General features: G+C 41.9%; 1 protein-coding gene across 3 annotated transcripts in view; it reads left to right on the plus strand.

Moving 5' to 3' along the window:
- The window catches only part of ccdc88ab (coiled-coil domain containing 88Ab), an 84,262-nt gene that overhangs the window by 23,312 nt on the left and 47,329 nt on the right, over positions 1-13,621 (plus strand). For all 3 annotated transcript variants that reach the window (XM_066696946.1, XM_066696947.1, XM_066696948.1), the window contains exon 4: positions 8,998-9,067. In XM_066696946.1, coding sequence (XP_066553043.1) covers positions 8,998-9,067 — 70 coding nt within the window. The remainder of the gene's footprint in view (positions 1-8,997; positions 9,068-13,621) is intronic.

Genomic DNA, 13,621 nt, shown 5'->3' on the forward strand with positions numbered 1-13,621 from the left:
ACAATCCCCTCTTCTTCCATGGAAGTGCTGAATAGGGAGACGTCTTACTGCAGCCCCAGCAGAACTGAACCATGTTGTTCTTTTTATGTGCAGAATAAATAATTTGCTGTCAGGCTGCAAGCAACAGAAACGATCCCAGTATACACATTCCCCACTGAAGATGCAGCTGTGTAAACTCTATATAGCGCTTCAAGTAGTTTCCTAGTAATCATAAAGACAACTGGGGAAAATGTGTTCTTCCCTGATCAGAAAAGTTAACAAACCCAGATGCAGGTGAACAGTCTGCCGTGCGGCTCTTGCTCGGCTGCTTGGGAGTGACCCGATTCGAACACAATCAGTGTCTCTTCCCTCCCTATTGCCCTGGCGATCCACAGAGCTTAATGATCTAGAGAGGACACGGCTCACTCTGTGAACTGGAAATGCCAACTGTGACGGGACGAGGAGTCAGTAAGAGGGGATCATGGCGGCAGGAGGCCGCCCATAAACAAAGAGCGGAGTGCCGCACTCGCGCCACAGACGTCAGTGTGCTGCGGATTAACGGCCAAAGATCAAAGACAAACGCAAACATGCATAACTGACACTCGAGGCAGGGCAAGCTTGGGTTGATGTGGTTGGGGGGGTGGGAATGTGTATTATTAACCTGCTCCAGCTGTTTTATTTGTATTTCTGGACTATTTTTTTAATTTTGTCTTTTTTAACCATAATGAGGGTTTTTTGTGGTTCACTATATACCCTGCCATAGTGTTGTCAGCACTAGTTAGAAAAAAGAATTGCTTCCCCCCCTCTAATTAGTTTGTGAAGGTGTTGCACAGTATGTAAAGCCATTTTTCACTGGCACTGTGGAAAACCAAGAGCACATTAATCACAGAACCTTTTCAGACACTTCTTGAAAGGGCTGGGATCTTTTCTCGTCTTCCCACTGGCAAGCACAAAACGTCCTCACTCCCAAGATGACACCTCACACTGTATTTCTACCAGACCATAAACATGAAGGGGGGTTGTATTATTGTAAGCGAGTCTGGTGCTCTACATACGCTCTGAACCGAGTGTCACGTTGATAGTACGCAATAAAAACAGGCCCCCCTGCTCTCTGACTCCTGCTTTTCTAAACTGAAATATGACCTGCGCTGGAGAGTACAGTGTTTTGTTTCTGGGCTGGGGGAAACACTGCCATTATTAATAATTGAAGAGCAGTGTTGGCTATAGACCACGAGCTAGAGCATTCATAGCACTACTGGGACACTGGAGTGCAGTAGATCTATTTTCCTAATGATGCAGCTCTTGGCCTTCACAGGATTCACAGCCTTTTCTTCAATGAGTCTCTCCAGATCTGAGTCTGTGGAGCACAATTATAAATCGAAACACAATCCAGTCAATAACAAAATCTGGTTTGGATAATGGAAGCATCCATCCAAGGGGTTTTATTCACAATTGGTCTCCGTTCAGGTATATTCTGTAGTGCTGCCAGACCTAAGGGTGTGAAATGAAAAGGGCAGTTATTTTTAGTGTAAAAAATCTAAATAATTTGTTCAATAGTTGTTTTTTTAAGAGGCTTTGCTGACACGTGTTGTCTACCCAAGCTGAACACGACACCAACAGCGTTCCATTTTTCCACAATGTGGTCGGTCATGCATTATACATGAGAAATATACACTAATCTCACATCATGCTATTAACACAGTGTAATCCAGTGTTTGTCTTTTCCTGCTGAGCGCTGAACTTCACATTTGCGCTCTTGAAATGTGTGCGAGACGGTGGGCGTTGGGAGTGGAACAAATGAACCATTTGGATGAAGGTTGATATGAAAACTGAGAAAGTGTGCCTGCAGTTGAAATGCTTAAATGCAGGGCAAGGGCGTAATGATTTGTATTAATCTGTCTGCAAAATAAATCCTTTATGTAAAATAGTCTGTATTTTGTATTGAACTTTGTGCGTTGGTTGCATCAGGAAGATGAAAGTTTCTAGTTTTTTTTAGGAAGTTGTTATTGCTGTGGTTGCTGTAGGTTGCCGGCTCCAAAAACGCATGCATTTTATTGAGAGACAGGTGGTGAAAATGACTTGGGATAGGTGGGGGCGGGGTCAGGGTGTAGACTGACCCTAAAAGTGACAGTTGTTGTTAAACTGTCCAGCTCATTTTGCTGGATTTCATTTCACTCAATGTGGAGTTAAAAAAAAAAAAAAAAAAAAAAATTTAAATGTGGCATCATACAATATATTCAGATTATGTATACATATACATATATACAGATTTATTCAATAATTTCCCTGTGCCTAATTTTTTTTTTTTTATATATTCCTTATGTTCTTATGAAGTATTGAATAGCTGTAATATACACTCACCTAAAGGATTATTAGGAACACCTGTTCAATTTCTCATTAATGCAATTATCTAACCAACCAATCACATGGCAGTTGCTTCAATGCATTTAGGGGTGTGGTCCTGGTCAAGACAATCTCCTGAACTCCAAACTGAATGTCTGAATGGGAAAGAAAGGTGATTTTAGCAATTTTGAGCGTGGCATGGTTGTTGGTGCAAGACGGGCCGGTCTGAGTATTTCACAATCTGCTCAGTTACTGGGATTTTCACGCACAACCATTTCTAGGGTTTACAAAGAATGGTGTGAAAAGGGAAAAACATCCAGTATGCGGCAGTCCTGTGGGCGAAAATGCCTTGTTGATGCTAGAGGTCAGAGGAGAATGGGCCGACTGATTCAAGCTGATAGAAGAGCAACTTTGACTGAAATAACCGCTTGTTACAACCGAGGTATGCAGCAAAGCATTTGTGAAGCCACAACACATACAACCTTGAGGCGGATGGGCTACAACAGCAGAAGACCCCACCGGGTACCACTCATCTCCACTACAAATAGGAAAAAGAGGCTACAATTTGCACAAGCTCACCAAAATTGGACAGTTGAAGACTGGAAACATGTTGCCTGGTCTGATGAGTCTCGATTTCTGTTGAGACATTCAGATGGTAGAGTCAGAATTTGGCGTAAACAGAATGAGAACATGGATCCATCATGCCTTGTTACCACTGTGCAGGCTGGTGGTGGTGGTGTAATGGTGTGGGGGATGTTTTCTTGGCACACTTTAGGCCCCTTAGTGCCAATTGTGCATCGTTTAAATGCCACGGCCTACCTGAGCATTGTTTCTGACCATGTCCATCCCTTTATGACCACCATGTACCCATCCTCTGATGGCTACTTCCAGCAGGATAATGCACCATGTCACAAAGGTCGAATCATTTCAAATTGGTTTCTTGAACATGACAATGAGTTCACTGTACTAAACTGGCCCCCATAGTCACCAGATCTCAACCCAATAGAGCATCTTTTTGATGTGGTGGAACGGGAGCTTCGTGCCCTGGATGTGCATCCCACAAATCTCCATCAACTGCAAGATGCTATCCTATCAATATGGGCCAACATTTCTAAAGAATGCTTTCAGCACCTTGTTGAATCAATGCCATGTAGAATTAAGGCAGTTCTGAAGGCGAAAGGGGGTCAAACACAGTATTAGTATGGTGTTCCTAATAATCCTTTAGGTGAGTGTATATACACTCGGCAGCTCGGTCCATTTCATCTTATTCAACTTGAAGGGTGGTGAAAAACATCTTCAGTATCGTTAGATCTTAATTCTTCAGAGGAGGTGTGTATCCAAAGACACCTGAAGCAGGGACAGAGCTTTATTTCTAGCGCCTATATCTGACGCCCTTCCTCAACTCTAAATCTGCTGCCGATAAAGGATGTTTTTCTGTGTCTCCTCCGATGGGCTCTAACGCACATTAAAAATATGTCCGCTGTCCTTTTCCCTCCAGACTGCTGGGGTCCAGGCAGCTTTTGCTTAATGCTGGGGACTGATCTGTTAATCCCTGCCGAAATGCACCTCATCCACCCTCTCTCGCTCTCCTGTCTGTGGAAATTCGTCACAGTCCCTTCAGTGTGGCAATCGTAGACAGGACTAGGCCTGAACAACAAGTTCATCCATCGGGATATTCATTCACATGTGCTTTGGCTTGCTGTTAAAGGAATAAATGGAGGATGACTGTGGGGGATGAGGGATATGGGAGACCTTGATAGCAGTGTGTTAATGGCATTTACTGCACCTGCTGTCAGACCCCATTACCATCCACAACAATTAAATCACAGGTCGAGAATGGAGACTGTATCTCAAGAGCAGACACAACTGCAGTGCTTATGTATCGCCGATTCCAATGAGTATTGTAATTCGAGATATTTGTGGCAATGCATGTCACAGGATTATCTGGATTCATAAACTGCTATGCCTGCTGTTGTTACTTTGGCAATGCTACGGCGGCAAGGATTGGTACCAATAGTGTACTCATTCATTATAGATAGAATATTATTAAATGTGATTTTATTCATAGTAGATTTTTCTGAGGATTTTTTTTTTTCATGCTGATCGCTTTTTCTGGAGTTGGGCAATGAATGGTCTCAAAGGGGTACTTCCCTGGGGAGAAAAGAACGAATATTCAGATGCTGAATGAAGAATTGCCATTCAATCAATTTTCAATATGGGCACCTCTGTCTCATCTGGTAAAAGCCTCTCTTGGAGCACAGATTGAGACCTGTAGTCCAGACATAGTTAGCTCGGATCTGTGACTGTCTGGGATTTCTGTGCAAGCGCCCAAGCACATCATTGGCTTCCTTGTGGCATATGACCCTGCCAGTCAGTGAGAGCTATATTACACCTTGCTACAATGCTATAGCTCTGCTGTTAGCTCAACGTGATAAAAAGCAGGGTGGCTTTACAGTGCATGTGTCGAATGAGGCCTGTACATAGTCTTCATCTCTCCTGTGCTGCTAAGACCGCAGATGCAATAAGTGACATTCATAAACGGGGTAAATGGGGAAATAACTGCCGTTCCAAAAGAGTTCTGTGAGAGATACAATCAGGAAAACGCCCCCGTTCTGACCTGTGTGAACTTGAAATCACCCCAGGCCATCATGTCCAAAATCAAGAAGGAATCATATAAGGAGCAATCGGCAAAGCAAATGCAAGGCTGCACTGTATCTGAATAGCCCCTTACGAAAGACTTCATAGACTTTGAAAGGAAGCGCCTGATTAAGTCAACAAAAACAAAGCATTTAGGAAAATAATCAGACTTCCTGTATATTGTACTGTGCCACCGCCAAGCATCCCTGGGGTTATACTTTCTGTGATGGACAGGTCAGTTCTCTCAATTGCAGACGCATTCTTTTTGAACAGCGATGCTCCATGGGAACGTGTCTCTGAGCTGCTTCGGCTTCATACGTGTTCACGTGGATTTGTTTGGGGAAAAATGATGAGTGCTGCAGAGCCTTGTGTTCTGTCTTTTGTTCGGTATCTATGACAGGAGAAACTGTGATAGCACGGCATCTGTGGAGCAGTAATTGGTTGGCTAGGCCGTGGTTGAGTAAAAGCTTTATTGTTGTATATAATCAAGACTTATTTATACAACCTGGAAAGGAAGACAAGATTTGACTTTGGCTTCTTCAGTGTGCAATGCCTTAAGGGAGTGTCTTAAGTCTGATTTATGTGTGACTGAATAAAGGGCAACAGCAGACAGTCAGTCTTAGCATCCTTACCTCTATAATTGTGTGCGCCATTGGCTTTGTGTTGGTGCCTTTTCTGTTTCTGGCTGTAAATTCTATACATACATGTAGCTCACGTGATCCTGAGTTAGATGTGATCTTTGGCGGACTAAGCTTAACGCTTCCTGATTCCCTTACTCCTTTCTACTGATATTGGTATCTGCTAAGTAGGCCTATATATTTTAAAACCTAAGCCATGATAACAAGACAGAATTGCTGACGTAGTGAAGACAGCCAGTACTTTGGCTGAATGATAACAATGGCTTGGAAGTCTCGCAATACAAAGCAGACATGACTATGACTGTAATATCATGGATCTCTTAAACCAGATGCTGAAAAGCTTACATAGACTAGTACATTAGTTGATAGTCATAAATTAGCTAATCAAAATAAAGCCTTGATTGCAACTAGTCATTATCAGGCATCAAAGTGATTCAAATGAATATTTCATAACAGAAATTGAAGAGAGTTATGATCTTGACATGGAGCTCAATGCGTTTCCACTTTGCTTTGAAATTGGACTCCACTCCCCTGTACGCTGTCATTTATTGATCCATCTTGGCACCATGTGCAGTTTATCGACACTGTGTGTTTCTATAGATCTTGTTTATTTATTTATTTATTTATTTGCTTTGATCACAGAATACATCATATATCAATGTTGTGCTGTTTTTGAAAATACCTTTCAGCAAAAAAAAAAAAAAAAAAGCTTTTGTTAAGGCCTGAGCACAGAGCTTAGACTGGCCCCTGTAGTCAAGGCATTGCTACTTCAAATCTAAGTAATCTCATTAGCCCAGTGTTACTGGCAACTCCTCAGGGATAGGACCCACTTAGTCAGAATTTGCCAGGATTGGGGGACTTCCTCGGCTCTCCAAACCATGCTGCTGTCAGGTTGGCCGGGGGACTGTTTTGTCATTGACAGCTGATAAAGTCTTCTAACAGATGTTTAAGCTTTCCTGATTGTGCAGTTAACTTTACTGTGAGAAAAGGGGAGGATCACCTGTCAGTTCATGTTTTGGAGAAGGTGTGTTGGTTGTCATCTCTCCTACTAGATAGAGCAAGTAGACCAACGGCTCTCAGAATTTGTGTTTTAAAGGGAATGGAAATTACTGTTGATTTTTTTAATTTTAAAAAACAATCATGGACTTTCATAAAGTGCCATGAAAACAGTTGCCTATGTGTTTACCAGGCTAACAGGAGAATGCAGAAATTGTATGGGCTGATTTATTACTTAAAAATGCTACTGCACTTTATATAGCCTAGTAGTGTAAATCCACACTATCTATTTTCAACCGTTTCTTAGATCTTTCCATGCTAGAGTTTCCCTTCTTTTAAATAAGATTGGAGGTCGTAACCCTTTATTACAATTAATGTTTTTGGCACTCATTTATTGATAAAAAATAGTTTGTTGTAAGGGTTCTGGTAGTAGTACAGCTCTATTAACCTGTGATGCACCCACACTTACTGGAGGCACCCAAAGCATAGAACTCTTCTCTAGAAGCTGACAGAACAAAAGTACTGGACTGCAGTCTTTGACCTACTGCTGCCCCAATAGTTAATTTTGAGTTAAACAGTCAGTGTAAAAGGCAGCACCGGGGAGGGTTTGTAGAGTTCCTACAGTTACCTTGGAGATAAGAGGCTTTCCCTGTCTAGCCGGTAGGAAAGCGCAGAGTGCGGGTGGTTGTCTGGTTCAGCATCTGAAGGGTCTGGACAGTCATAAACGCCACCCATCTGGACTTGAAGGGGATTGAGGCAGCACAGCAGAGAAAGTGCCTACGACAGACGCCAAGACTGTCTGCTAAGAGACGTCTTGTTTGTCAGCAGAATGCGCATGTTTTTTTTTTTTTTTTTTTTTTCCCACTATGAATGTCTCCTTATGTTTGTTTTTTATAGCATTCCACAAATGTTTTCCTCCCATGCCTCAAGGGGGAATTGTCCGTTTTCACCCCTAACTCAAAAATCTAGCATTGGATGGAGCGCTAGGGGAAGGAGTGGCTTGAAGTGGTGGTTAGGTCTCTGGACACCGCCATGGGTTCAATCCCAGGTGGAGGACACTGCTGTTGTACCCTTGAGCAAAGCACTGTACCCAGAATGCTCCAGTAAAAACACAGCTGTATCAATGGGTAATTGTATGTAAAAATGATGTGATATACGAACAATTGTAAGTCACTATTAATCATTAAAAAAGGTGAGATTGTATAATTTTTTGGTACCTAAAAACGATCACTGGCATACTGATGTTGAACGGTCAATCATACGCTTACCACTTATCTGTGCAATGGGCAGCATATGATTGACATGCATTTCCCTTTCAGCTACTTGGCACCCTGAGAATACCGCCTTGCAGAAAAAGACCTGACACCTTTATTTGATCCTCCGTAGCTGCAATAAAACACCACAAAGCTTCCCTGTGTTGGCAGGGAACGCTAGCAAATCGAAAGCCTGCAATAAGAATGTTGTTCGAAGGAAGTGTCAGCTGTTGATAAGTCTATTAGTGCTGGCGTGTGATGAACATTAAAACTTCTAGAGTTACTGTAAGCCTCTGTAAGGGAAATACCACCCCTTTTTAATGGTTTATAATGTGAATGGCCCCCCGCTCCAAGTATTTCCTGTCTGAGATCGTATTGTTTTCTTTAAGGGGCAGATCAGTATCTGCCACAACTGAAGTGTTGCAGATTTACTGTCCCTTCTGCTGTGGGCTGCCTGGTGTGGAAATCAGTGCTTAAAATGGTTGCATATGAATGAAGGGTGCATACTTTCTGAATACAAGGCAGTGCCCTCTGGGAGTGCACCAGCAGGCTGCATGCTCTTTGTGTTCGTGTTCTTTTTCTTCCTGTTTGTGTTGCAGGAGATGGCATGGCTCTATTCCATGCATGTCAAAGGAAATGTGCACATGACTCTCATGAGTGTGTTCTGACAGCAGCCTGCCCGGCTGGGGGCACATGACACCATGGGACACCCTGTGATGCCAGCAGTGTGTTGTTATTAAAGGGACTAGGGACTCATTCTTTATATTTATTTATTTTTTGGCTGGGATTTCATTTTTGCCAATTGATTTGATGTACTGCAGATTCTTTTGTGTGTGCTCTGCCCCAGTCTTTGTTCTCTCTTCTCCTGAGACGCTTTCCGCCATGCCACCCTTGTCTGCAGCAATAAAAACCAGTTCTGAAAAGACGCGTGGAAGCAGATTGCCAGGATGTCCGATGGGGACAGGCACTTGGTTTGTATCCGTTGTTCTGAAACCCACTGGCTGCAGTGTTATGGCCTAATAATTTTGTAATCAGTATCTCAGGAGCACTGCTCTGAGTAGAAATTGAAATTGAAGGGGCACGTTTGAAAATAACAGGGTTACATCTGTCTTAGCTGGCTAACATATTTTTCTCTGTTTCTCTTTTTCTAGGAGACGTTACAACAGTTCATTATGATGCCGCTCCCGAACGTCCTAGTGCTGGGCCGAAATCCTCTCTCTGGTACGTTTTATAGTCCAAATGCATCCGTCTTGATCTTAATAATCACAGGCATGAATGACTACCCTCACAATGACATCATCGAAATGAACAGCAGTTTGATGTAAAAAAAAATTAAAAAAACTAAATATCAAGTGTGATTCATTTTATTTGACCGGTGCCTGCAACTCCTCTTCAACAAGGACCTGTTCAAATATGCATTTAGTGGTAAGCTTACATATTACAGTATGACGCAACAAACAATACAACAATAAAAATAACAAACCTAGCAGTAGCCTGTAACAATTGCTAAACAGTGGTGCTTGTGATCTGGTGTGTAATACAGGAAAGATGGGAGAGCTGTGATTGTTGTGCTCTTTTTGGACCCTGTAGACTGTAGCCTTTTCACCATCAGTATACTTTTAAATGGGATATAAAGGGGCAATAAAGAGTCATTTCTGATGTGGATTGAAGCAAGAGAAACACGCATGTGTAGTGTTTCCTCATTCACAGGGGCATTGAGCAGAAGCAGTAAATATGGAACAGATTCAGTCCTTCTCAGTTCTGCTTGAGGAGCAGCAGTTTCTTACACAATTACTCTGCATTTTCACAGTGTTAGATGTGTTCTTTGGAGTTGCTGCCAATGCTCGGCTATTTGTTAACAGCCTATTTTGTGTTCTGCAATGCAGGGCGTCTTTAGTTGTCTAGTTTGTGTTTGTTTTGAAGGCAACACAATCTCTTGCCATTCATTTAACTGACCAATTCAATCTTCTCTCCATCACATTTAATTGGTTTACGTTTGTAATCATGTTTTCCAGTCGAAACGCCAAGCAGTGGGGGGCAAAATCTAATTTTGCCAATTATCCATTAAAAAATATATATATATTTGATAATTGTTTGACACCAAGGGAAAAAAAATAGTTTGAAGCACCTTCCTTGACTCCATGAGCTACTGGTATTGGTATTGACCAGTCTTGAATCAAGGTAACTATACACAGTGTCTATCTAATCTATTCTAGAAGTGTTTTATTGAAGGCACTGTGAAGCTTTGTGAGCAATATAAAGGGTAAAGTGGTATTGATCCATCTTAATAGTGGGGGATTATGATTTTTTTCTGGCAGCTGCTATATATGTCTGTCTGAAATGCTTCATGTATGTGCCTGTTGTAAAGCCAGTTTTATAATTTATTGTAAGATCGCATTAAGTTAAAATCAGATTTTTGCAAGCGAAGATGTGTCCAAAAATTAATAATTCACCAGATTATATCTTAAATTAAGTGTCTGTGTTCTTGAAATGCATTAAGGTCTGCAGTGTCATGTGACCTCGAAAATCAACAATGGAAAATGATAAACATTCTATTCTATTCTAAAGTATTCTATGTTCCCTCTGCTTAAAATGCAAATACAATAATGTTCTAATGATAGCTGTGGAGCTGTCACAATAACACTTATATGGATAATAAATGGTGGTTATTCCGCATACATTCCTAAACTGTCATGTGACTCCAGATGTAGATCAGACTCTGTAATCTCTTTATGAGCCCCCCAAAAAGGATTTCACTTTTAAGGAATCTGCGGTTTTGTGGCAGGAGAAGGTTTTTGTCATCCACAGCCAAGGCTTTGCATGTGAGCAGAGCACAGCATTCCATTGTCTCCCTGGCTGTGACCTTTGAACCTTGGGGCCTGCAGTGCAATGACACAACATCTGAAACTGATTGTGAGCTCAAGACGCCCATGTGCATTTTATTACACTGTCATTAGTGCTCTCCTGTGGGATGGGAAGGCCTATGGACTGTGGGAATTTACAGTAGGCTTGAGTTACTTTTTCATAAAGTACGAACCGAGAGGAGTTCAGAAGTCTTCCCTGCATTCCCACTGCATTGCTCAGGATAATCGTTCCTTTAATTTGCATTGCATTTCTCCCATTTACATTTGAACTGCAAAGTAGTGTGCGCGCTGGCTGTAAAAACGTATCACTGGTGTGCTCAGAGCCTCTAATTTAAAGCACATCCCTCATGTAGACAAAACACAATGTAGCTCACAACCTTTTGCTCTAGGCCTCAGAAACATCTGTTCCTTGTCAAGTGAAGAAAGTGTATAGACCATTATTTCTGAGTCAAACTAATACTTACTGGATACTAGAGATCTGGAGATTTTTTTTTTTAAATCCCTCACCCACTCCAGTACAGAAGATTTTGAAAAACACACTGACAAAGTAATGCTTTTCAAAGCTGAATGCCTCCTTTGGCCTGGATGTCCTTGCTCACTTGCCACTGGCCACGTCTGATCTGCGTGGAGCTACTTTGGAAGATGCGCTGCCACATTACCAGGCTTTCAGACATCCAGGGCCAAATTCAGCAAGCAGTAAAGATTTGCCTGACCTAATTGAGAGCGACAACAGCTGGAGCTTCACAGCGTGCAGCACCTCCAGTCTGCCATCTCCGACACAAGGACCCTGCTTCCTCCCTGCAACAGGGTAGCCGAGAGGCTGATGCCACTGTAGATGAGAGACTACCTCTCATTGGTTAAAACGTCACTTTAATAGTCATATTGATGTGTTAATGTATAACTTTACAAACCCCCGCAATATGCTTTTATACACCGTATAGGTTCAGTTAGTGTTTGTGCCTCAATCAGCAACATTTAAAAATAAGGCAATGCAAATTCCTTTAATTTAAGGCACAGCCGAACCAGACTCCGCTATCACAACCCTTGGAATAACTGAACTTCATTAATAAATCTCCGAGATGCTCCTGAGATAACCTAGCACTACCAGCAAAGTTCATCTTTACATATTTCAGCATGCTGTCACCATTTTCTGTCAAGTCTCAGCCTTTTCCCAGAATGCACTTCCCAGAGATCTGTCATTCTCCCCGACTTTTATAGTGAAGTAGCTGACATACTTGCAAGCTGAATATAGAGCTAAACTGATGAAGGGCCAGAAGTAATACATTTGAGAATTGTGCAAATACTAATGGAGAAAACTATGCTGTTGGCGTTCAGACAAACTGATGAACCGTTAAGGATTCAAATGCTGAGAATGTTTTCGACTCCTGTTACTGGCCTTTATAATGATGTAATATTTTGACACACATATTAATGATGTACTCATTACAACAGAGCAGAATTTGAAATTGGAATTTGAAGCAAGAGAGATCGTAAGATGAAGATGTAGACAGTATGAACTATTTTCTATGCCGTGTATTCTGACATCAGATCATTCATCTGTTCTAAAAGTTCAGACCTAGCTGTTGATGTTGTCTAGTGACAGGTGCATGGTGGCTTGGGCACAGATTAACAATAATGACGGCCTCTGTCTTTAAAAACAACTGGTCTTGCATGGCTGGTGGCACCCGAGACAGCGAAATGTGCTGGGAAATCCACCAACGTGGGTTTTCCTTTGGAGGTACAGTGAGCAGTGCATAAAATAATTCAAATTTGCAATAGCAGGGATTGTGGAGTTGTGTTGGTTGGTGGGATATACCCCATCTGACTAAACAAATGCTGCTTGATCTTCTATAAATGTGTCCCTTGAGGAGGGAAAAAAGTATTCATCCCTTCCATGGTTGACAGAATTTCTTCACTGGAGATTAATTAACTGAATGGAATGGATGTAAACTTGTAGGCCCTAAAATGCTAATTCTCACTTGATAGCATAATTCAATTAACCTTGCCGACTTGGTTTAATTGAAATTCATTATCCTTTCATTTAAATTAATCACTTGCAGAAATATGCATGGGCTGCACAGGACTGAAGAGGGCATTTGGGGGGGTTTACATGCTTATAATTAAAATGGAACAGGCCCCTCCAATTGGTATCTCTTGGCTCCTCATCCTCCCTATTGCTCTTGATTTCTTATGTATTGTTAGCACTGCTGTATTTTTCCTGTAATGTCTCCCATGCCTACCCCACACCTTAGCACATACCTGGCACTGAACTGTATAACGTCTGCACTTTTTAGCATGTTTGTACTAGGAGGTATGCTTGTTTTCCTTTTTACTGATTGTATTTACTGCACTTTGTAATGCCTTGAAGATGTTGCTTGTGAAATCTGTAAGGTGCCCGGGGTAGGGGCATCTGCACAGAAATAAATAAATACATAAATAATGAGAACAATCTGTTGGCATCTCAGAGTTCCATTCTGAGGCCTTGTTTTTCGATTCATGGGGAATGTTTGACTGAGTTCTGAGTACTAGAGTAAAAACAAATTAAAAAAACAGAAATTAAGTAAGCCTGATGAGTGTCTCTGAGAGGAACCCTTTCCTTTTCCTGTCAGCATTTGTATGACAGGATGGGGTGCAGTTCCTAGGAGTCGTTCCCTAGCAGCCCCAACCATATGTTTCCTGACAGGATGTGAGCACTGTGACTTAAAGACTGAGAACACTCCCCCCCCACACAAAAATATTGCCATGATAAACCAGGGCCAAGAGGGACCAGCTCCTCTCGGCCTTTTCATGTAAAGGACAACTTCCGTGAGCTATTTTAAGCCTCACACTATAGCCTACATGCTTGGTTCACTTCCAGTCAACTTGGTGAATTATTCATTCAGTTGCTGTTCCTTATTTCTGTCGCTTCTGG

This window comes from Amia ocellicauda, chromosome 23, assembly GCF_036373705.1.
Source record: "Amia ocellicauda isolate fAmiCal2 chromosome 23, fAmiCal2.hap1, whole genome shotgun sequence".
Lineage (NCBI taxonomy): Eukaryota > Metazoa > Chordata > Actinopteri > Amiiformes > Amiidae > Amia > Amia ocellicauda.